Genomic DNA, 25238 nt, shown 5'->3' with positions numbered 1-25238 from the left:
ACATGGCGCCGCCCATGGTGCGCTGCCCCCCGCCCTCCGCCGCTGCACCGCACCAGGCAGCCGGGCCGGGGCGGCGCGGGGCCATGGGCGCCGCGGGAGGCGGCGCCGGGCGGCAGGGCAGCGCGGCGGGGTAGGGCGGGCGAGCGAGGCGCGGGGCGGCGCGGCGGAGCTCGCAGGACCATGGCGACGGCGGCGGCGGCGGCGCGCGGGCGGGCGCGGCGAGGGGCGCCCATGTACTCGGTAGGCGGCGGCGGGAGCGGTGCCGCGGAGAAGGGGCTGCTCGCCTCACCCGCGCCGCGGCTTTCTCTGAAGGGGAGTGACGGCGCTCGGCGCAGTCTGCCCCTCCACCCCTTAACCCCGGTTGGTGTCCCCGGGGAAGCGGGGACTGCGCTCCGGACGGAGGGACGAGGCCTTTGCCGGGCCCCGGCGGGACCGGACGTTTCCCCTCAGCAGTTCGCCTTCCCGCGCGCCCTCCTCTGCCTCGGCCGCTCCTTCACTGTGTGTCGTGTCAGTCGCGGCAGCCAGAGCTCCCGATCCCGAGCGCCGCCGCTGCCCTCAGAGCTGCTGCGGAAGGCCCGCCGGGTCAGGGCAGGTGGGAAGTGTCTCTTCCCTACGGAGGCAGTGTCCCGGAACGGCTCTCGGCGGTGGCAGGTGTCCGGGCACCGGGCGCTCCGCAGGGCTTCAGCCCCGCAGCGACCTGTCCTGCCAGCCACGGGGAACTTAGCTCTGGGAGATTGCCGTCGGGATAGAGTGGCCGAAGCGGGATTTCCCTTTTTACATAGTGAAAGTTACTTTATTGACCTTGTGTGTTCCTTGTAGCTCCTGTGCCAGCCTCAGACAAGGAGGTTTGGGGTGCTGAACCCTACCTCCCTACAAGCATTTGGAGGATGGAACTAGGGAGAGAGAGGAACAGCTCCTTGTTTCGGCAGATATTCCCAAACTTCTCTTCTGTGTCTTGTCTGTATGCTGGTATCCCAAGGGCATCGCGAGCACCATTGTTACATTGCATATCCTAGTTATATGGAAGCAGAGGAGTTCCAGGCTCCTGCTGTTTTGCTTTCATACTTACCACTGTCGCAGTAACAGTGCATGTCACTAAATTTTCTGATGTCCAGGCTTCTAACAGTGTTTTTTTCTGAGTATGTTGTCTACCAGCTGGCAATTGAAGCCGGAACAAAAGCTTGGCTGTAATGTGTAAAAGCACAGTTACAAGTGTTTAGTCTTTGATAAAGTGTGTGGTTTGGCTTCCTCAGTGCTGCTTCAGAACAGGGCGTAAAAATAACTATTGCCATGGAGAGAAATCAGTTGCATATCAAGTTTGAAAACATCAGACGAAGAGCAGAGGCGGAGAGGTGATTTTTCAATGGGCCATGGCCCTTGCAAAACTCTGCTCACCAGAGCTGTGCTGGGGAACAGCTGTAGCGGCATGGTGACTGCTGATGTGGCTGATGATGCCCATGCTGAATGCTGGGTTTCTTTGTCTGGGTTTCATGTAGCTGCAGATTGCAGGATTTGAACTTTTGTAACTGACATAAACGTTGCTTAGATTTTCTGAGCAATGACTTGTCACAGACTGCTCTGAGTAGGTGATACTTAGCACCAAATAGTATTTTCTGCTACTGTTCTGTCTTTTTTTGTCATTATGGAAAGTAAGGTATTTATTTCTGTTTTATTTTTAATCAAGGGGGTTGATAGGAGGTGTCAACAGCAACAGATGGCTAATAGAAACTATTTCCAGTCACCTTAACAGAGCTTACTCAGCTCTTGCAAAATACTAACCAGTCGAAAGCTGTGAAAGAAGAGAGGTTGAAAGCTGTAATGCTAAATCACACAGGACAAAAACCCCTGAAAGTTTTGCGTTAATGGAGGTCTGGGTTTAGTACCTGTATGGGATTGTTTTTAAAGTCCCTGCAGAGTTTGTTCTGCAGTTACTGTGAGGTAATTCTCTAAAGTGCAGTTGTAGAAAGAAAAGTTATAGAATCTACTAAAAGCAATTATAGTAGAAGGATGGTCTCCAAATTTGCCTGTCCTGTTTGGTAAAAGAATTTGAGAAGGGCAAACGTTATAGTAGGATTTGTGTCTTCAGGTAAAACAAAATTGACTTTTGATACAGATGAGGCTTTGAAGGATATTTTGTCATTCGTAAGTGGAGATATCCCTGATTTGAGTTTTTTTGTTTTGTTCCTCCAAATTACCTTGTGTTGATGAATGGACAGGAGCTAAAGGTTTGCTCTCTACTTAATGTCAGCTGCTCTGATAGTGTTGCTGATGTGGCTCTGCCTGGCTGGCGGTGAAACCCGACTCCCTCTCCCAAGGTTGAAAACCCAGCTGACACTGCTGGGCATTTTGCTTATCTGTTGCTGGTGTTCCCCTGTGTGTTTGCTGGCCAGGCTTTCCGCTCAGCACCGGAAAAGGTCACTGTAAGAGCCCATGAAACATGTTTTATCCTTCATTATCAGATTGGTTCTGCAAGGATCATGTATAGAAAGAGAATGAATGAAAAGGTTGCCAGTGTTATCCTTCAAGTGGTACTGTGGAGGGAGACATAAGCATTTTTATTTTTAGTGTCTTCCAATAAATATGCTTGGTCATAACTAATACTTCTATATTTTTGTTTCACAGAGGCTTACTCCAGTTGTCTTACTTATCTGGTGGCTGTGGCTGCTGTTTTGAAGTTTAGATTAATACAATTTCAGTCTTGGGAAGACTGAGGAGTCATTCATACAAACTGTAGTGGTACAGGAGGTAATAGGAGACATCTCTCTCCAGCGCAAGGGTCTGCTGTCTCAAAGGGAAGAGCTGTGTCTCTGATTTTTTTTGCACTATGGATCCACAATTAGTTTTTGATGTCTTGGGGTTTTTTCCTGCTTAGCAGTGGTACTGGTTACTCAGGGGCTGTGCTCTCTTTTTACCTTTGTGTGCACCATGTTGCGGTCATGTGGCTGACAGTGAGGTGGTGGATTTTTTTAAATTTGTTCCTGCCTGGTACCGTTTCATGTACCTTACCTCCAAGCTTCTTGAAAGCCATGAGTCACCAAGGCCCCAGATGCAACTTTTAAGTAGCAGGGATTATTTTCTGTGTGTTGATGATTAGGTTTTTATTATGTCAATCATGGCATTGTTTTAATGAAGCTGTGAGAGTTGGAATCAAAGGTCTTTTAGTTAATACCCATTAATCATGGAGAGGCTGGAGGCAAAGCACTTCAGCTTTAAAAGTCCATGTCTTCTCTCAACTTCTTCCTGTTGGGTGGAATTAAGTAACGTGGCATAGGGTGATTTGGGGATCTTTGCAATTGGAAGGAATTAAAGTGAGAGGGGTTTTTTTGGTTGGAGGGGTGGTGTTCGTTAATTTTGCTTTTTAGTTTCTTTCTGGATGAGTCTTCCAAGCAGGTGGTATTGGTTCCTGCAGTCACAGAGTGTAGCATACAGATATTACTGAAAGCTAAGGAGAAACCCCAAATGTTGCAGAACTATTGCAATATCATTATTTTGGTGCTGTAGCCAAGCATGTAACCAAATAGCTTGAGACAGTGTCTCATTCTTCATTTGTATGTTCCTAGCAGAAAGAGCTCACTTCAAAGAAAAGAGATGAGTTTGAGGATATCTTGGAGGAGCGACGGTTGTCCAGTGACTTGAGATATGCGATGAAATGTTACACCCCCGTGATCTACAAGGGACTTTCACCTTGCAAGCCAAACGCTATCAAAAGTGCTGTTCTCCAGTCAGAGCAAGTTCAGTATGTTATCAAGCAGGTGAGTCTGGACAATGAGTCTAAGGTGAGGTGGATTGAACACAGCCAAGCTTTGTGTGGCAGCAGGGGAGAAGAGATTGTTGCTGACCTCGTTAAAATGATAGTTGTACTTTGGAAGATGGTCCAGTAAATAAATAATTCTATTTTGGCAGGAAACAAAAAAAAAAACAACCCAGACTTGCCACTAAAACTGTTAAGTTCATGAAACAGTGTTTTGATTTTGCATATACAACACTTTGCTGTTAATTTATCCAGGTTTTATCTTTTTTTTTCTTTCTCCTCCTACTCCACTGTTCTCACCACAGAGCAACATTGTGAAAGACATTAGCACTCTCCTTTTTAGCAGACATTTTTGTACATTGAGGGTGTCTTGTAGGAATTTTGTAGGTTAATGATGGATTTATCCACTAAATGTTACTTTCACTAAAATGAGAGTTATATTTCACAGATAATTCTTAGAATTAGAAACACTGTTTCAGATGTAACCATGTTTTTGTTTTAATGTGAAGGGCAGCTACTACTTTATAACAAAGTATATTATGGTTAGGCTGGCTGATACTTTGCACTGTGTTTAAATGCCTGAAATAGGTGTGTGTGTTAGTTAGCAGGGTACCTGATTTCAGTATCTATAAAAAATAATTCCAAGTGTGTAGAAATACATAGGATGTTTTGGTTAGTCCTGAGTGACAGGCTACTGTAAATAAAATTGTTTGTGTGATGTTTTCTTCTGAAGTGCTTTTTTGAATAGGAAATGGTTTTGATGGCTATTTTCTGGGCTGTCATCAAGTGGTTGAAGGGAGTTAGCAGGCCTGCCATTGCAGCCTGGTTACCAGCTTTGCACTAGAGATTACTGGAAGTTTCTAGCTGAGAGTGTCCTGGGCACCGTGCCCAGCAGTCCACGATTAGGGTCCTTCCTGCCTGGGCAGGGTTTGCACAGCTTTACACTGGCGTACTAGAACTTGTTCTTGTGCCAAATTGTTGAGGTTACTAAAGTTCAGTGTGGGAAGTTAAGGTCATTTGTTTGTTTTAGCTTGCTATATGTGACTGGTCTGGTTTTTTGATTTCTGATTTTGGGAAGTTCTTAGTTTCATAGTGGATTTGCCCTTAAATCACACAAGTGAACTGTATGGTAAGCCTTTTGCTGGTGAATGAGAACAGAATCTCTTCCTGCTGAATAACAAGAAGAATTTTTTGGCTTCCTAAGCAAGAGTGATTTTCTCAGGCTTAAGTGGAAGCAGTTATTGGCTTCTTTAAGCAGCTAAAATAATCAGTTTAAACTACATGTGGAAGTACTTAGGATGATGGGTAATGCATTTAGGAAAACACAATTGACCTAATAGATGTGTTAGTAAGGTATATGGAGGTAGATTGGAGGAGATGGATTTTGTCATATGTCACAAAATGGAAATAATAGGGAAGCAGAACTGGCTTCCAAACAGAGATGTACTTTTTTGGAGGCTTTTTCTTCTGCCACTCCTTTCCTTTCCTCCTCTGTGTTAAGTAAAAGTCATCTTACTTCTTTCATAACAGTGAAAGGCTTAACTTTTCAATCAAATATTTCTAGACTCAAATATCAAATTGGAGGGATGGCCATTATTTAAGTCTATTGCAAGGAACTTCAAAAGGGAATGTGTATGGCAACAGAAGAAAGATCATTGATATGCACAGTTGGTAGAGACAGTGCTTTGTGTGCAATTCAGCTCTCCATTGCCAAAGGAATACATTACAAAGAAATGGAAGTGTGATAGGGCTGAGGTTCTTTGTAAACTCTAACCCAAAGGCACTTAAAATATTTACATTTTGACTGTCTCTACAAACATCGGCTTCATTTTACTATTGAAAAAAAAATGCACAGAGCCTTCTTCAGCCTGTTAATGTAGGAAATACTCTTTGAACTTAAATCTCCTCTGAGTATGCTACAAGTGAAAGCATTTGTGTGGTGTGTTTGAAGGGAGGATTGTTGTATGCCCTCCCCTCACCATTGACATCTAAGCTCATTTTGGTTTTGAGCAGCCTTAACTTGGCTTCGTCATGTTGGTTGGCACCAAACAGATTCTGTCTGATTAGATCCATGCCTATCACATAAAACAAAATCTTCTGGACTGTTGCAGTAGTTCTCCCATAGCACCTGTGGCATGTTAGAATGGTGTGCATGGGCAAGGAGTAGGGAACAACTTGTCACTGTTGTTTTGTTTCTCCTTAGTTAGCAAAAGAAATGGGAGAATCACCTGATATTATTCAAGAAGAAGCCACGGAAATCCTGGATGAGATGGGCCACCGTATGCAACTAGGAGCTGTCAGATTTTTTGCCTTCACTCTGAGCAAAATATTTAAACAGCTTTTCCAGAGAGTCTGTGTGAATGAAGAAGGAATGCAGAGAGTGAGTACTCATGGGAGGAAAAAGTTAAAATGTTTTCAGACCAGTCACTAGGACAAGAGCTCTAATCATCAAATAACAAATGTGAAAAATACCCTCTGGAAAAAAAAAAAAAAAAAAAAAAAAGATTGCACTCACTTCTGTTTATTTGTGCATTTCTTAGTAAATGTGGGAGGAAAGACAGTTGATATATAAGTATTTTAGAGGCAAACAACTATCAGGATTTTTTGTATATTTTCCAAATGCCTCCTATGGTAAGGAATGCCACGTGCCTTTGATTCTGTTAGATCAGCTGCTGAGAGACTGTTTTCTCTCTGATATTATAAAATAATAATGTATTTGGCTGAATTGGGGGTCACGATGTAATATTACATGGCTGAGTGGACCGGCTGTTCAGCAAAACCCTCATACAACTCAGAGTGATGAAACACTGTGCACCCCTGAGGCAGGAGATACTTTAGGTTTTCCTCAGTTTCCAGGAACCGTTGTCCCCCTATTTCATTTCAGGATATTGCTGTTCTGGAGGGTGCAGTGCATTCCCTAGAAGTCAGTAATGTCAGTCTTGACATTCCCTATTTCGTTTCCCATTCCCATCAAAAGGAATTAGAATTAGACTGTCACATGATGAGGTGCCCCTAGTTTTTGAGTCCTCTGATGCTTGTGAGCCTCAGGTTGCTGCTCTGGAAAAAAATGCTTCGAATTTCCTGAGGCTTCTGTGCTGAAAGCGGTATCCATTGTGTGGACAGAGAAACAACCCTCAAGCCAATGGGGTTTTGTTTGCCTTAAGCCCTATGCGGGTCTATATTTGCAAATTTCAACAGTCAGTAAATATTGGGACAATGTTGTTTGCACTGTTCTTTTTCAGTTGCAGCACGCCATTCAGGAGCATCCCGTGGTGCTGCTGCCCAGCCACCGAAGCTACGTAGACTTTTTGATGCTGTCGTATCTGCTCTACACGTATGACTTGGCCTTGCCTGTCATTGCTGCAGGAATAGGCAAGTATGTTTTTAAAGAATGTTTTCAGCATTCAGAGAATTGGTAGCATTCTCTGGTAGCTGCAACTATAGTTAGTTGTGTTTACTTCTGCTCCAAGTATATCTTGTTAAATCGTCCTTGGGTCAGGTGCTTACAGTGTCTGAAAGCTTCTCATTGGTGCTGAGTCTTGTCAAAGGTGAATTTTTTTCATACCAAGTTTGCCAAGAAGTACCCCATCTGTCAACCTGAGGCTGGGGCAAAGATAAGGATTGTGAAGAATACTTCTATTTGCTTTCATAGCCTGGTAACAGGCAAAAACTTGCCCAGGGGCTACTGTGGATGCAGAACTTTTTGTGATACTTCATACAGTTTAAAGTGCAGTCACAGCAGCCAGATATGAAGTACCAGACACCACATGCTTGTTTCTGATGTGACTGATTCCTTTCAAGTCTTGGCAGAACTTTTTGACATGCTGAGAGCAGAGCTGGCAGGGAAGTGATCAGGATTTTGGGCATACTTAGTTGTAAAGCAGATGAAGTCAGTATGTTTGTGGGAAACAATTTTTGCGGGCTTGAACAGTAAATGTCTTCCTTGTTAATGTGCTTTTTGATAATGTGGATGCTGTCAGCACTTAACTTAGTAACCTGATCTTGGAAGTCACATATATCAAACAGGTCTTCTAAGGCAGAAAACCACCTCAGGTCTGGTGCAGCACTGTAATATGCACAGGTAAGCTAGCAGAGATCTTGGAACCTACTGCTTTACTGCAGTCTGCTTTTCCAATCAAGAAGTTAGGAAGACAAATAGAAGCTGGAAGAATGTGCTTACTGTGGAGGATGAGACTTTCCTGGTCTTCGAGTTTGCTGCATCTGGGTGATGCAGGTTAGATTCACAAGTCAATGTTTCACAACTGCCTTGATCAAGGTCTTGCAGTTAGCCTGTTGTGTATTGTTCAGAATCTGCTCACATGCTGTTAGAGGTATTGGTGTAATCTTTTGTTGACTTGGATTAGAGTATTTTTGAGTTTTGGACCTCAAAATAGTATTTTAAGATTCTATTAGTTTAGCTTACAAGGATTTTTTTAATGATTAACATTTTTTGAATGCTTTGGGTGCTTCAGGGTCAAAGTTCTAAAGAATTAGGGGCTTGTAGCTTGATACTGCCTGCACGTGTGTATTATTTTAAATTCCTCTGGAGAAAATACAGTTCTTTATGGTTGTAGTTGTATTTCATAACTGCATATCATGTCAGAGGTTCACACGATGTGGTTTACAAACCACAAACTTTGACGGTTTGTCACTGTCAGAGCAGCACTTGTGCTGTGTGGAGAGACTCTCCTGATATAGGTGGTATGTGCCTTTGCTTTGTTAGCTATCTCATGGCTTCAAGCATACAGATAGATCTGTGGGGATTAGCTAAAGGAAGGTGAACAGTTGCCAGTAACTCTCTAGTACATCCTCATATAGTACCTTAGCAGGAATCTGAATTCATATAGAATGTTCATATATATAGAATTCGTATATAATGTTCATGTGAAACATAGCTGTTGCTGGGATGACATTTCTGACACTTGTGACGTCTTCAGGGCGGTCATTGTCAGTGTAGCAACTAGAAGTGTGCGTTTATTTGACTGAGTGAATGAATTTCTGTTCTCCAGTGTTTCATGGATTGAGGTGGCAAGGAGGTTGGAGTGGCACATTGCCAGCTGATGTGTGGACTTGTTTCAAATGCTTCCATAAGAATTTTGTTAACATTAAATGTTTTTTCCTGCTTTTGATAAATTAAGTATTGACTATTCATTACTTAAAACTGAAAAACTATAAAATAATTTTAGCTAGTTTGGTGTATATCCCCCAAAATGATGAGTCAGGATCATAGATGATCTAATATAGTTTAATTGGCTGCCTAATTTCTGTGTCTTCTGGGATACATTCAGTAGGAACTGCTTTTTTCTAAAGATGAGTGAGACTGTACTTCAGAAGTTTAGTCTTTATTATGAACTCTGGCCATCTAAATTATGAAAATAAATTGCTCTAAGTGAATTCAGCTTAAAAAAAATGGGAAGCATAATATGCCTTTCTTTTCTATATAAGTCTTGCTAGACGATTTGAAAGCAAATAAATGGTGTTGGCAACAATGGAATCCTCGAAAGAGATCTTTTGTATTCTGGTATTCAGCGTGCTAGAAATTTTGTGGTTGATTCTGCTGGCTGATATTAATCAATAAATTGTGTGTGTGTGGTTTTATTTTTTTCTTTGATTGTTTTTTAGATTTCCTAGGAATGAAAATAGTTGGTGAGCTGCTACGAAGGGCAGGTGCCTTTTTTATGCGACGTTCCTTCGGTGGGAACAGACTCTACTGGGCAGTGTTTGCTGAATATGTAAAAACCATGCTAAGGGTAAATTGCTGAACTCTCAAAATGTATACTTAAGATGTGCTCTGTTGGAACAGTTCTTGTGAGATGTGCAGGCTGTCATGGCTGTGTGATTGAAAGTCTTCATGGTGATCTGATTAAGTGCTTTTTACCTCAGATTTGCTGTAGGTGAAGACCATCTGTGCACTCTCTTATTAGTACACAGTTCAATAAGGGATAAACAAATTAATGCTCATCAGTTGCTTTGGATTGTGTGCCCATATCTCATGACAGACATGATATTTTTATAAATTATATATTTATATTTTTTTAATTAAACTATATGGAGTGGCAAATACAATGGATGAATGTTGGCTTACAGATAACTGAAGTTATATATGTGTGTCTTTCATTAAAAAAGCAACTTACTTACATTTGAAGTAAGTACTTCAAATTAAGACTATTTGTGGTCAATAAAGAAGAAATGTTTTTTCTGAGTAGCTTTTTGATTGTTTGTTTGTTTACTTTTGAAGAGTGGCTATGCCCCGATTGAATTTTTCCTTGAGGGGACTAGAAGCCGTACTGCCAAGACTCTGACTCCAAAATTTGGTATGTTTATTTAAGATTTGGAACTTCTAATATTATTAGTGTTTTCGTAAGTGGCTTATGTGCTTTGTAAGTTCTTTGGATTGAAAGGGATGTTAAAGTAGAGGGAAACTGGGGAAGTCTGTCAGAGTATGGAAAACACCATGGCTGGGTTCCAAGGCCATACAAAGAACAGCAATACATTTCACTTGCACTCGACTGCTTTTGCTCCCTTTGCCCCATTGTGTACTAAATTCAATAACTCTTCACCCTTTTCTTCCTAGACAATAGGCATCCCCTGGACAGCAGAGAAATATTGTAGTTGTAACTGTAAAAGTAATGGGGAATCTTTAGAAGGAAGATGCTGTGCAAGCACAGAGCAGTGCTGCTGAAAAGAGCACAAATAGCTGTGCAAGACTGTTGCTTTCATTTATTCTCTGTTTTAAGGCTTGGACAATGTCTTTTGCTTCTGCTTGCTTGAAGAGAGAACAGCCACAGTGCACACCTATTAGCAGTTTCTAAAGTGCAAAAATATCCTTTTCAAAGTTAAATTGCAATTGCTTTTCCCTCTTTGAAAGAGACAGGTGATTAATGTTTGGGTTTTTTTCCCAATTGGCAGGTCTTCTCAGCATTGTGATGGAACCCTTTTTCAAACGTGAAGTCTTTGACACATACCTTGTTCCCATCAGTATCAGCTATGAGAGGATATTAGAAGAATCTCTCTATGCATATGAACTCCTAGGAGTCCCAAAGCCCAAAGAATCTACATCTGTATGTAAATTCCTTGAGAACAAAACATAAGTGGATGTATACACACCCTGTAGCACCAGAATTTAAAATTTCCTCTTCCTGTTTTCCTAGGGGTTGTTAAAAGCCAGGAGAATCCTCAGTGACAATTTTGGTACCATACATATCTACGTTGGCCAGCCAGTGTCCCTTAGAACCTTGGCATCTGGGAGGATCAATCGGTGCCCATACAATTTGGTTCCCAGGTAACACATCTTCCCAGGAGTATGCACAGGAAAATCATTTGTTAAATCTACACCTACGTGGACTAAGATGTTCTCTTGTACCTCGTTTTCATCTTGTCTCACCTCCTTCCATCTGACTGTTCAGACTGCTGAACCTGTTTGGTCTGAGCAGAGGCTTATTGTGCTTGTGACTTGGTATTTCTGAAATGAGTTGTTACTTGTGGCTTTCCCAGTATTGAGAAGAGGCCACTTGAAAATTTAATGGTGGTGCATGAACCAGGCAAAACTCTGTTTTCTGAGAATGTGGTGCTTCTGCCACTTAAAATTTTCACTTTTCTCTCACTTCTTGCATTATTCTTCCACTTCTCTCACTTCTTGTAAGCTGTTAAGTGACTATGTGTCAGGGAGCTGTAGTGTTGACTGGATTGTGTTGCTTGTGCAATTTTTTTTCTGTAAAACATGCTGCTTTGAATTGTGTTTGAAGACAGCAAATGTACAGCATCAGTACAGAGGTCTGTGCTTCAGGTACTGTCATGTAGCTACTGATGCTTTGCTCTATACTTCTGTTTTACGTAGCACATAGAATCACCCTGCTGTGAACTTATGAAATTGGGAGCAATATGGAAGAAATAAAGGGGGGTGATTTATATTTGACTGTTTGAGCTCTTCACCTTAAATGGCATTGGTCTTTTTCAGGCATCTTCCCCAAAAGCCATCGGAGGATATCCAAGAATTTGTCAGTGACGTAGCGTATAAGATGGAGCTCCTGCAGATAGAAAACATGGTTTTGAGCCCGTGGGTGCTAGTTGCTGCTGTCCTGCTCCAGAATTTGCCAGCCATGGAATTTGAACTTCTAATAGAAAAGACTCTGTGGCTTAAAGGCTTAACACAGGCTTTTGGAGGATTCATTGAATGGCCTGGTATACAGACAAAGTGTTATTTCTGTTCATCTTGTTGCTTATTAAAGATAAATTATATTTCTATGGAAGCAATGTATGGTAACAGCTTCACAGAATTCTTAGAGTTATAATTTGATTTAGAATATGCGGAAAATCATGCTGAAACCTGACAGGCTTTGATTTAACCTGTCAAAGATAATACTTTGAAAAACAGTTAGGTGGAAACAGAACAGATATTTTACTGTTGTATCATGAAGTGTGGCATGAGAGGGAAAATTATAAGATACTTTATTAGAGTAGTACGGTTTGTGTAGTGTGTGTCTTTCTGAACTCTGTATAAGTCACAGGCTGTTGCCTGATCTGCACCAGTTAACTCCTTGTAATGCTACATTTCCTACACCAACATCACTTACACTGACTAGAGTATAAGTTGTTACTGGTGCAGCTAGCAGAAACAGATGGGTGGAGGAACTCAAAACTCTCAGTTGTCTGATTATTTTTATTTCACTTTATCTCCAGAAATGATTGACGACTTTTGAAGGGAAGGTTTCTTTGGTGGTTTTATTAATATACTTATTCACACATCCCTATATATATATATATATATATATATATATATATATATAAAAAATATTATATATATATATGTGTGTGTGTGTGTGTGTGTGTATATGTATAATGTATATGTATCTCTTGGCTGCTGAAAGGTTGATTGTGCTTTCAAAGTTTCTGTTTGAAACTTCTCTCTGTGAATTGCCAGAGTGACACAGGCAATTTTGCAGCCTCAGGATGTAAGTGGTCAAGCTAGCAAAGAACAGCATTGTGCAATACAAGTACATTTACCTTTCAGCTGTAGGTAGACTTAAACCAAGGATCTTTGCTTTTGTAGTCCTGTGTATAATCAAGGATCCCTCTCACTACTACAGTAAAGAAATAGGAACAGGCTACTGGTATAAAGGAACTCTGTCACCTCTGGGAAAAAAATTACTTATTTCAGGGATCGACGCTACAGGGAATGCAGGCAAGGTCTGCTTCAGCCAGACTGGTAAAAGCAAGAATTTCATGGCAATATTAAATAATATTTAGAGTCTTACTACACAGTGAACTGAAAAACATTTCATATTCAAGTTTGCTTATTTATTTTGTTTATTTTCTTAGCAACAGTGAGTAAGCATTTGCTTTAGTAGAGTTGTGATGTAGTCAGGGCATAGCAAATAGGCATGGTAATGAAATGGAGAAATGACAACAGCTGTGTGGATTTTGTTGGAGTGTGCTGGCTGTGCTCAAGGCATCAGTTGCATAGAAACTGGGTTTGTTTTGGGTTGGATTGGCAGTTTGAAAGCAGAAATACATTTTAAAGGCCAATTTGCTGATGCCAGCAACTACATGTACCCTCTCCATTCTTCAGTCTCCAAACAGCTGGTTATTTCTGCCTTTGTCGTACTGGTTGGTTGCTGCAGGCAGAATATTTGCAGAATTTTATATTCAAAACAGGAAATGTAAAATTACTTGCACAGAATTCTGCTTCCTGTTGTATTGAGAAACTTGTGAGCTTTAGCAAAGCTGGAACAAAGTAGGTTGAAGGAGTAAATAAGATGCAAGGAGACTCTACATGAAGTCTGTATTAAACGAAAGAAATATGATGGGTTTTTTCTGTCAGAGACTATATTGGTTTGATATGCTTGTGCTGTGAACACATAAAGTATATTTCAGTGTTCAATATGAAGTTTTTATTGCTTGCTTGTCAAATTGATTCCAATCTGATGCAGGAATGTTTCTCATTGAGTTGGTATGTTATGTAACAATATTTATATTAAGAATTTTTATAAATTTAATTTGGGATGAGGCTTTGTTTGCATATGAGAGTTGATGAAAAAGTTTATAAAAAGACTTGTATGTCTGTTTGAAAACTTGTAGTGTTGGAAATGCTTAAGCAGAAGTGTAGTCCCCATTTCCTTACTAATGAGTGTATCCATCAAAGAGATCTATCCTTTTTCTATTTGGAAGCTCAGAATACTTGTTCCAGAGACAAAGGAATAATTACAATTTGTAATTGTTAGTAAGTGGAAGAACTCGAAGTGTTTTAATTATAGAAATATTTGAAATTTGTTCTCTCCGTGTCATGCCATGCCTAGTTTGCCAGTTCCTGGCATGGATTATATTGGAACATCTCTCTCACTGAATGTTTGGTGTAGTGCCTGAAACACTGATGCATTTTAGGCCGTTTCCCTTTTGCAACTTCCTGAGTGTTGCATTTTCCTCCTAGATAACCTGTGTGCCAAAAAAGCCGTGCTGTCCGGCCTCGCCCTGCATTCCAACATCGCTCGCCTTGCCGACGGCCACGTGGTGCTGAATGACAAGGGAGTGGAGGACGGAGCCGTGGGGGAGATGGTCTTCCGGCATGCGCTGGCCGTGCTGATGTGCGCCACGTACAGGAACCAGCTGCTGAACGTCTGCGTGCGCCCCGGCCTGCTGGCCGTCGCCCTGCACATGGCACCCAGCTTCAGAAAAGGTACTCTGGGCCTCTGAGGAGCTGCTGCCTCTGCTCCTTGTGCCCTCAGCTGGGAGATGAGCACCATGTGCCTGGGACTGCTAGTGGGAGCTATCCGAGACTGTTATACTTGGGATGTGTTGGGAGGGCATGGGGATATTTTGCTTGCCTTTTTTTGGTTTATTTACCCTTTGATCCTTTTGTGGGATTTGATTGTGGCATTTAATGCTTGTTCTGAGAAGCTACAAGCCCCCTCTTTCCTTTTCTGTGCTTTGAGTACTTGCTATTCTATTGTGATTTCTGCCATTGTATGTATCCCTTAAATGTCAAGTCCATATTTTATTTGAAGTAGATACTCTCTTCAATACCCTTTCTTCACTTGCATTTGCAATATTTTTTTCAGAGGAAGTCTATAGCTGCTTCAGCTTCTTAAGAGATGTTTTTTCTGATGAGTTTATCTTCTTTCCTGGCATTTCATTGAAGGTAAAAACATCCTTTATACAAAAATACTGATAGTAATGCAACCTACTAAAATAGCATCTGATTCCAGGGCTTTGCCAAACAAGTGCTTTGTGGAAAAACACCTACAGGGATGTCACCTTGATCTGCAAATGGGAGGGAGAACTTAAAAGGGGGTCATTATGTTAGTTGCAAAATATTGTCTGAATCCACAAGGTTGCTGATGCAATTTTTTTCCCCATTTTAGGTTAAAAAACCTAAAAATTATGAAATTGCCCAATTCTGATCTATTAAAAGGAACTGGAGCACAAGTTTGGCTTTTTTGCATAAAGCTACCAGTCTTCCAGCACAGATCTGAAAGTATATGTTAAAGCAGTCATTTCAATGAAGTGGAAATGCCGTCAGGGGTACAGCCTGTGGAGGTTTTTGAAGTGAGAGCTTTCCTAATGGCATAATAGTTTCCCTCTTAGAGTCTTATGGAAGCTTCACTTGCATCCTTTTTTGCTTGGAAAGAATTTCCCCTCATTTTACCTCCTGCCCCATACAGCCATCAGTCAGACAAAGCCAGTATTGTTCCTGCACACTGCCTTATTCCAGGGCTCAGTGTGCCTGTGTGCACCCCTAGCACAGCTGGATACAGGCAAGCTGGGAAAATTGCAGGCAGCCCTTGGCGCTCTGCAAGACTTGCTCTGTCAGTTTGTACACAAACCTGCTGGGTCTGAGCTGGCTCTGGTCCCGCCTGCTCGAAATGCAGGTAAAAACAAGTTTATCAGTTAAAAAAAATTAGTTAAGCCTCACATCCAATAGAAATTGGTATGTGTAGTTTTTGTTTGGATTTTAAACTGATTACATGTGATCTTTATCAGTGCTAAGGACAAATATATGATGGTGGTAACTACGATCTTTCCTGCATTAAAAAAGAGATAAGTATAATTTTCACAAGAATGTTCAAGACTTGCAAATGTATTAAAATCTCATCGATTTTTATATTGATGAGAATTGGGCCTTTTTAAAAGGCAGATTGGCACTGTTCTGTTAAGTTTTATTTGTTAGCAATTGCTGCCTCTTGCAGCTTTTTTGAAATAGCAGAAAGTAGCTTGGAGCAGGAAAGTGGCTGGCTATGACTGACTTTTCTGGAGTCAGATGAAAGAGTTGCTGTGATGCTGAGGGATCTTTTACCCACTCACTCACTCACTCACTCACTCACCCACCCACCCACCCACCCCTTTATTCATTCACGTGTCTGTCACATCCTTGTCCCATCCCTTTGTGATATCTGTCCCCCTTTGCCCATATTGGCAGTAAAATGGTTTTGTCCTTGACATCTCCATACTTTGTAACTTTTTGACCACTTTGTTTTCTGGTTGGTAGAGGGCAGGTCAGTGATCTGTGTAATCATATACTGAGAACGGTGGATGTGAGATAAAGCCAAACCCTTAGTTTTAAAATAGATAAATAAATAAAAAAACACCCACAGGAAAAAACCCTAAACTGGACAACCTGACCCTGTTTTGACACAATCCTGAGGGAGCTCAGGCTGGCTGTTGCAATAGCAGCCGTGGCCACTTTATTTGTGCCCAGGCCTGTTGTGCATTGAGGAACTGTTCTGTTTAAGAACATGTTCCCACTGCCTTTATATAAGGGTATTTTTGGGAGACAGGAAAATTTTGGTTTAAGTCTTTTGAGAACTGAGTTCAGAAATTAAAGTGGTGCCCTGTTGTGGTTTCTGTTGTTGATTTTTTGGGAAATGGTGGCTGCACTTCTGTAAATGTTAGAATTTTAGTTATGCATTTCTCACCCAGGATTTTGAGGAAGGATGTTTTCTACTCACAAAATGTGATGCCATTCAAACGACTCAACAGGAGATTTACCCTACTGACAAAGGAAGTGGTACAGTGTCTTTCTTGTCAGCTATGTTCAGACCTTTTGTGGAAGGTTATCAGGTATGTTGTCCTTCAGAAAATGATCTCTTTTTTTTCCTGTGTTTTTTAGGGAAAGTAAGAGAACTGTGATACTTCTGTGTAAATAGGCTGACAAATGCAAGAGTTAAGAAATGGCAGTAATAAATCTTAACCACCAGCCTCCCCCAAGGATCCCAATTTTAGCTTTTGGCTCAGTAAATTGTCCAATTTACAAAAGCAGTAACTACTGTGTAACGTGATGGCTCATTGTGGGTTTATAAGATTCATAGGGAGTATGCTGCTACCAGGTTTATTGTTCTTTTTTATGAAGAGCTCTTTCTTAATTCATTTTATGTGGGCTGTCCTGCCAGGTGTGGAAATAAGTTTGCATCTCCTATCTGATAGCTTTTATGGGAATCATTAATTCCATCCATAGCTCTTTAAATTCTTCTGGTTTTTCCAAGGTCTTAATAAGATTAAACATTTACATTCCTATAGTAAGCAATGCAGACAGACCCAGAAGGCTAAAATCTCAGTTAGGTCAGTACAAGATTGGTGAGACTGTAAATGTTTAACATAGTGGGATCTAGTTAGTGATCTGATGTGTGAGGTGAGTGGAACTGTACTGGTGTGCCCATCTTTTCTCATCTTCAGAACAGATACTGCTTTAAAAAATTAAACTGGCTTTGGTTATAAGAACAAGAATTTAAAATTAATGACTAAGGTTGCTATTACAGAAATACTGAGTCTTACTTTAATTTTGGGATTCTCTTACCTGTAAAACAGTAATAAATAGGCACTTTCAGATGCCCTATGCAATGGTACCTTTTGAGTTCCTCTCCTATGCTTTTCAAAGTGGAATAGTATTACTTGCTTACAAGGACATGTCTGTTTATAATTCATTACAAGCTGACAATCTAAAAGAAAGGAATGCTCATTTTCTGGAAAATTTAGTTAATTTTCAGATACCTCTCAAAGGAAGTGAAAGAAGCATTTACTGAGAAGCAGTTTATACCCGGAGTCCGCAACTTTGTTTTTCAGCTTCTCGAGAAGGGTGTGTATAGCTGTTATGCAATATGATTTTACAAGAGTAGCCTGTTAATTGAAAAATACAAAAATTTTAATTGTGTTTCTACCTTCTCCATAGGGAGTACACAGTGTTATGAAGCGCTGTCTTCTGACATGCAGAAAAATGCCTTATCTGCTCTTGTGCAACTGGGTGCAGTGAAAAAGAAGAAAACGTAAGTAATGTTGGACTTCTGGTGTATAGAAATCTTAGTGGCATTTCTTAATGTCTGAGCTCCTAGTAGAACAGCAGAACCCCAACTGCCTGAGCACCAGAGTTTGACTGGATTTACTGGAGTCATGGAGGAGACCCAGGAATTCCTTTCTGTACAAGATGTGGAAGTGGCACACCCTCATAGTGGAAAGACTCCTGTGGGACCTAACAACAAAATTCATTAACTCACTAGTAGGCTGCTTCTGCTTCCCTTTACCTTTTGGTTTTCAACTTTCCTCCCAATGCTCTGATAAGAAAAGAACAGGACTGCTTATTTGTAATACTGTGTGCTACTGTAAGCCTTGTCAGGCAATGTAAGCAATAATCAGTAATACTGCTAGTTTTGGGGGACTTCAGCACTGAACTCATCTCAAAGCAATTTAAGTGAAAGCTTAATCATTTGAGTATTTTTACACAGTTCATGGTTTATAGGCCTAGGATTAAACCCCCCCTGTTGCTGTATTCTGCATTATTCTGTTATGAAACGAATTTGCATTTTGGTGCTTCTTACTGTGTTTTAAAGTATGACCATGGGAGTCCCCAATACAACCTGTCCCTGCAGTGTCTGGAGTGTTTCACAGAACACAGTTGGCAGCTGATGACCTGAGCTATTTCCTTATGCCTCTCTTCATGAAATGAATAGGTTAAGATAGATGTCCATAGCTAAATTCCCCTTTCAAGTAAAAGGAATAAATTGAGTGCAACAGGATTTGGGGACTGTGAACAAAAGAAAAGATAAAGAAACCATGACTGTTCGTGAGTAGAAGTCTGACATGTTCTTAAATTTGATATGTATGCTGGTAGGATGAAAAAATTATTAATTATGAAAATGTTTTAATTCAGATTATTTGTGTAGAAATCACTGGAATAATAAATAATTGTTGAATAAACTTTTTTTTTTTTTGTAATTGTAGGCCAAATGGATTCACTTACAATGTAAATCAAGAGGCTGTTAGTAAAATCCTGGACATGTTTGGTAAGTGTTCTCTAATTAATTTGAAGAGAGCTTCTCAAGTTATAAATTACTCTGGACAATGCACATATGTTAGATGTAGTGCTTTTCCTCTAGTAGTTCCATAGATTTAACTGCATAAAAATCTTAGTAATATTTTTTAAATACTTTTCCTGGTGTCATTAGCTACACTTCGAATCTCCCTTCTTTATTTCATATACTGTGCAACCCAGTGGCTGAGGGCAGTAATGTAAGAAGTAGTTTATTGGCAAGGTGTTTACAGCATGTTGATCAGAAGTATTTTGTGTGGATTTTTTTTTTGTGTTAGATGCTCGGATACCTGTACAGAAACCTGTGGCTGCACGACTCTAAAAGGTCTCTGTTGCTGTGAGTGGATGTAAGCTCCTGCTGAGAACACGGACCACTGCCCTGCTGGAGCAGGGATAGGAACAGACAAGGTCCTCTCTTACCCAGCCAGCCTGCAAGCATGGGAGGCACAGAAGTGCTTCCTCAGCTGGACAACTCTCCATTGCCACTTAGGAATTGCTGCTGAGGGGCTTAGAGGTGTATGTACATCCTCACCATGTTTTGTTTTTTAAAACAAATTAAACATTGTCTCTTTTACAAATAAATATTTAAAGAGATGTGCACAGCAATGGCTGTCTAAATACATTTTTCTAGACTTGTAACAAGAAATGTGATTGGTTTCTGATATTTCATGAATGTGAAAATGTAACCGGGAATTAAAAACTTGCTATTAAAATTAATATTTAGAAAAAAATGTTGCTGGCTTGCTAAATGCAAGGCAAGGCCCTCATGAATGAAGAGCACAAATCAAACCTTGGGCAATAACCAGAACTGATAAATGTGTTGGGTTTATGTTTTTGTATTTTGTGTTTGGGTTGGTTTTGTTGGTTTTTTTCGGTTTTTTTTTTTTTTTTTTTTTTTTAAGGCAGCTTGGCATTATTTTAATTACTTAATGAATGTTATATTTAAACATTGAATTAAAACACCGTCGATAATGTGTCTGTCTTCTCTTCCCCCCGTCTCACCGCTGTCTGCGCTCTCCGTTGAGGCGGCGCAGAGCTCTGCCCTCGTCGTCCAAGGCTTTTTTTCCCAGTCGTCTCCCGCAGCCGCGTTACAGAAGCGGGGCCGAGCCGGGGCCGGCCCGGGCGGGGCCGGGGCATCGCCCGCCCCTCTCGCAGCCCGGCGGCCGACGGGAAGCAGCATGGCTCCCGGCGTGGAGCTGGGCTTCGCGGCGGCGGCGGCGGGCCCGGGCGGCGCCTGGCGGCTGCGCAGCGCCCACTTCCCCAGCAAGGTCGGGGGGCGGCCGGCGTGGCTGGGCGAGGCCGGGCTGCCGGGTCCCGCCGCTCTGCGCTGCGGCCGCTGCCAGCAGCCCTGCGCCTTCCTGCTCCAGCTGTACGCGCCGCTGCCCGGCCGCCCCGACGCCTTCCACCGCACCCTCTTCGTGTTCGCCTGCCGCGGCCCCGCCTGCTACCGCCTGGCCGGCCCGGGCGGGCCCTTCCGCGGTGAGGCGCGGGGACGCAGGGAGGGACGGGGGGAGCGCCGCCGGCCGCCGCCCCGCTGACCGGCGCGTCTCGCCCGCAGTGTTCCGGAACCAGCTGCCGCGGCGGAACGACACGTACCCCGAGGAGCCGCCCCCCGAGGAGCCGCCCCCGGGCCCGGCCCCCGCGCCCCCGAGGCGGCTGGGCAGCGGCGCCGCGCTTTGCCGCGTCTGCGGTTGTCTCGGGCCGCGCTGCTGCGGGCGCTGCCGCCGCGCCGCCTACTGCGGGCCCGAGCACCAGGCGCTGGACTGGCGGAGCGGGCACCGCCGCTCCTGCGGGCAGCACGCCGCCGGAGGTGGGTCCGCGGCCATCGGGGACCTCTGGAACGGGGGCAGCTCGACACGCGTGCCAGCCTGAGGTTTATACCGCACCGAGCTGCAGCTTTTGAATTGTTAAACGCTGCCGCTAGCACTGCTTGGTCTGCTTTGCACGCCACTTGGATTTACAGAGGTTCAAAGCAACAGGATGCATGTCGCAGCTTTCCACTGACCTTAATGTAACAGTATTCCTTACCTTCAGGTCAGGTTTAGCAGTGGTGTAAATCTTTCTTACTCATGCAGTGTTTCTGCTATGTAGTTTGCTGTGTAGCTTTCGGGGAGAAGGACGTGAAATATGAGATGACGTTGTGAAGTGGTATTTGTCTTCTGTTTTCTAGATGACTCGGCAGATGCAGTTCCAAAGCATAACGAATTCCTTTTTCCAGAATATGAAATTTTGATAGAACCTGAGGAACCAGAATTTCCTGCTGACAGCGCTGACAATGAGCAAAGAGCTGAAGATACATCAAAGGATGTGAAAGAACAAGAGGAACTTGGAGCTGCAGGCATTGCAGGTCAGAATGCTGCCTGTAGTTCTTCCCAGTGATGCCTGTTATCACATCTTTAAAATATCAAATACTGTGATTTTTAAGCGTTCCTTGTAAACTACTGGTGAAAGAAGGCTAAATGTGCGATCACTTGCCATGCTAGTTTGTTGTAGACGTCCCATAATGTAAGTTGCTTTTAAGGGAGAGACTTACTAAGCTGGGACCCCCGGAGCTGTTGAAGCAGCTGTTGCTGCAGATAGATGAGAGTTACACTGTGTCCCTGTGTGCTTCCAATAGGCAAGGAACAACTCGAGGAGGACAGGACTCCGAGTAGCTGCTGCTGGATGCTGTTGGAATCAGGAGATCATTATATTGTGTTGACTTGACTTTGTTCAATTTGTCTTAATTTATGGAAAGTAAAATTGCCTTCTCTGTGCTAGCAGGAAACTGCTTGGAGGATATTTTAACTGACTTGGAATGAAGCAGTTGAAGTGCAGGCTCCACCATCTCTGTCCCTCTAAATTCACTATGTGTTTGCTGCGACCACACTGGCTTTGAACACACACAGGGTGGGGAGTTTGTGGTGGTTCCAGGAAGGATGCTGAGTTCCTGGTGGTCCCTTGCTGTGATCCAAAGCTGTCTCAAGAGTGTTTAGTGCCCCCAGTTGATACGGTTGTTGGAGTGTAACAGGTACACTCTTCAGTGCTAAAAACGGAAGTGTGGCACATGCGCAGCATGCGGGGCCTTTTTCAAATGTCGTATCCTGAAGGTTGCATAGTCTCAGTGATACCTGCTGGGAGCCATAAACTTTGGTAGATTAACTCCTGCCCTTTCCAGTATTCCAGTAGTGACATCTGTGTTTAAAATGCAGCAAAAACTAGTAAATTGACCTGTGTGTGACTGAATCTAACATGCCATGAAAAGAAAAAAAATCTTAGATTGAATTTACACGTGCTAATATTGTTTTTAATTTTTAGTGTCTTGCATTAGCCTGTAACTTTTATTGTTCTTTTCTCTTGCTTAGATGAAGCATTTCAGTCCTTAGATGAAGAGACATTGGAAGCAATGGCAAAACATGAGACTGAAGAAGAAAAGATCTTCCAAATGTTTAAAAAACAAGTAGCAGCTGAACCAGAGCAGGTCAGAAGATGGGGCAGCCTTTGATTGTAGCAGTTCTGACACAGCATCCTGCTGCACCTGCAACATTTCACTTTTGTACCTAGTTAGAAAAGGGAATGCCTCCTCATCCTCCACACACTTCACCCACACACTCATCTTCCTTATGTGCTGAACTTAATTCTTGCTGAAGTAAGAGTTAAGCACCTGCTCATCCATCTTAAACAGCCACTGGTCAGGATGAAATGGCATGAGGATGCTGAGTCACCCACAGTGTGGAAGGAGCCACCATCCTGTGACATGGTTCTAACCAAAGGACATGGGGCACCACTGCACTGTTCCCCAGCCTGTGGCCTGTTGGCTTCCTTCTCAGCAGAACAGAAACTGCAGAGAAGAGCTCTGTCACTCTCACCAGCTGCATTGGAGGGATGGCTTGGCTTTTTTTAAGGTTGAAGGCATTAGTGATGACTTTAAATCTCCACTATTTAAAACAGAAATCTTCCCCCCCACCACCCCCCCCATGCTATTTCTTATTACTGCAAAAGGCTAGAAAGGTACATTGTCAAACAAAACCATGGTCCCTGGTTTCATGCAGAGAAGACACAGGCCTAAATCCATTCAAAATGGTGAATGGAGAAGAAATTCTCTCCCATGTTTTGCCTGGTTGGCTGAGGAGTTAAGGCACACACAGAAAGTAGGAGACTTTGAGTCTGTTCCCTCCTCTGCTTTAGGTATGTTTCTCACTCTCTCTGACCGTTTCTGTACTGACTCATCCCTCCAAGTGTCCTTTTGCTGATAATGCCTCATTTGCTAGTAACAGAAAAACAAAGGATATGTCTGAAAATACCTTCTTGAACATTAGGATAGTGTGCTTGTATTTAGATGCAGAACTGCAGATAGAAAGGTCTGGATTGTATTCCTGTCTCAAAACTGTAACATACGCAACCCTGCATTTCCAAGTTCCTTGATTAGGGAAATATAAATCACATCGGATTATCCCTGGATCACTGAAAAAATGCATTAGGAATACCTGCATGATTTACATAGATAAGAAAACTCACACAAGGAGCCTGTCTCATTTAGAATGCTCTATTTGGAAATGATATTTTGCCATGGTTACTACTTCAGAGAAACTCTCTTTTTCTGCTCCATCTACAGCTTGCTTTGTGTCACTAAACACCAGTTTTATACCAAGATGAAAGGACAGTCATGAGAATTTAAACTTGTGCTGTATTTCAGATTGTTAGATACTGCAGAGGAGGAGAAGGTCCACTCTGGGTGTCAGGTGAAAATAGGCCTGAAGCAAAAGATATCCCAAACTGTGTATGTGGTGCCAAAAGGATATTTGAATTCCAGGTATGTAAGCTCATTTAAAAATAATACAGGTAATGTATTTCAGACTCAGGATATAATTGTATAGGTGTTAGCTTGTGATTGGAGTAAGGGTGAAGTTGCAACAAACTAACTGCACTAAATGATTGTACAGAGCCTTTATTTACGCTTGTAAGTGCTTTTTCACTTCATGATGTGCATTATAAGTAAGTTTGGCTGGAAGTATTCAGCTGCAGAATTTTGAATGCTAGAGGTGTATGTACGGTGAACACACTCAACGTTACGCAAAGGCAAAACATAGTTACTACCAAATGGTGGGAGGCTCACGGATCAGGGAAGTCTTAAAAGGTCAAATAAAACTTAACTAGAATTCCAAATTTATTTTATTTGAGCTGCCGGTACATAGTAGCTTCAGCTGGGATTTTGGTGTAAGAGAATATAAATTCTTACACCAAATGCAGGACTGTTCCTTAGGAGGAGAAGTGGGGAGAGGGGAGAAGTCTGTGGCCTGCCTCTGAACCTTTTGGTTTTCCTTGAAGGTTATGCCACAGCTCCTGAATCACCTTCAGGTTGACAGCCTTGGAGAGAGCATTGACTGGGGAACGCTGGTGGTGTACACTTGTGCTGACAGCTGCGGTGGCAGAAACGAGTACCTGGAAGAATTCATATGGAAACAAGACTATTCCATGGGCTCTGCTTTATGAAGTTGAGTCATCCAATAGGAATATTTGATTTGTTTCACTGCATCTCTGCACTATGCAAACAGGTAGTTGAACTGAAGTCACTGATAACTGTGCATTTTGTAACAGTGATAAAACTGCTGTAACTAGACCTTGACAGCCTCTCTTGTGCTCCAGAAGAGCTTTTACTTCAACCTGGTAATGAAGCCAGACGCGTTCATTCAGAAAGCTTCATTTCAAATCTCACTTCTGAAAGTTTGTTTAATAAAGATGAAAAACTTCTGGATTGGTGAAATTATCTTTTGTTGGTAATGGAACTTCAAAAACTTAAAAGATTGGTGTCTGTCAGGATTTCCATTGGGCTGCTCAAAAATTAACATTCATTCAAAGAAAAGCAGACTACTGTAAACCCACTTGAGTGCTTATGTTGAAGAGCTGTACAGGAGTCAGCTAAGACAAAGCTGCATAGCCTTTTGCTGTGGAACTTAAATCTGTTTCCCTTTCTCAACAGGTACACTAAACCTAACTTGGGAGTTTATTGCATGTTGTGATTGAGTGGTTATTGGAGATAAAATGCACAAAAATTAAGTGCTTTATCTGACTTAAAACTATTAGCTCCATGCAGAAGTAGTTTTATCTCAGTTATCTGGTGCAGAAGCAGTTTAAACAGTCAGCCCTACCAGAACACATTTGTCTTTTTACACACTGCCTGTAGCAGCAGATTTTCAGGCTGAATTGTACCCTAAG

At 42.2% G+C, this 25238-nt stretch overlaps 2 protein-coding genes across 2 annotated transcripts; both read left to right on the top strand.

Moving 5' to 3' along the window:
• The first annotated feature begins 2 nt into the window (after positions 1 to 2).
• Positions 3 to 20017, top strand: GNPAT (glyceronephosphate O-acyltransferase). The gene is given in 17 exon segments (XM_066178736.1): positions 3 to 28; positions 30 to 240; positions 3561 to 3752; positions 5955 to 6131; positions 6994 to 7123; positions 9374 to 9501; positions 9990 to 10065; positions 10661 to 10812; positions 10903 to 11033; positions 11709 to 11932; positions 14178 to 14423; positions 14806 to 14885; positions 16664 to 16804; positions 17717 to 17816; positions 17910 to 18003; positions 18956 to 19017; positions 19322 to 20017. Coding segments are annotated over 17 exon segments (2214 nt in total). The 3' UTR covers positions 19366 to 20017.
• On the top strand, positions 20015 to 24962 carry PDCD2 (programmed cell death 2). Its single transcript, XM_066178737.1, is given in 8 exon segments — positions 20015 to 20071; positions 20074 to 20202; positions 20204 to 20522; positions 20602 to 20853; positions 21214 to 21390; positions 22388 to 22503; positions 23719 to 23835; positions 24351 to 24962. Coding segments are annotated over 8 exon segments (1332 nt in total). The 3' UTR covers positions 24516 to 24962.
• Positions 24963 to 25238: the final 276 nt, after the last annotated feature.

Source organism: Chamaea fasciata, unplaced genomic scaffold (genome assembly GCF_029207755.1).
Source record: "Chamaea fasciata isolate MVZ Bird 193981 ecotype frontalis unplaced genomic scaffold, bChaFas1.0.hap1 SCAF_3, whole genome shotgun sequence".
Classification (NCBI taxonomy): domain Eukaryota; kingdom Metazoa; phylum Chordata; class Aves; order Passeriformes; family Sylviidae; genus Chamaea; species Chamaea fasciata.
Note: the sequence above shows the minus strand (reverse complement) of the source record. Positions and strands in the feature narration are given on the sequence as shown.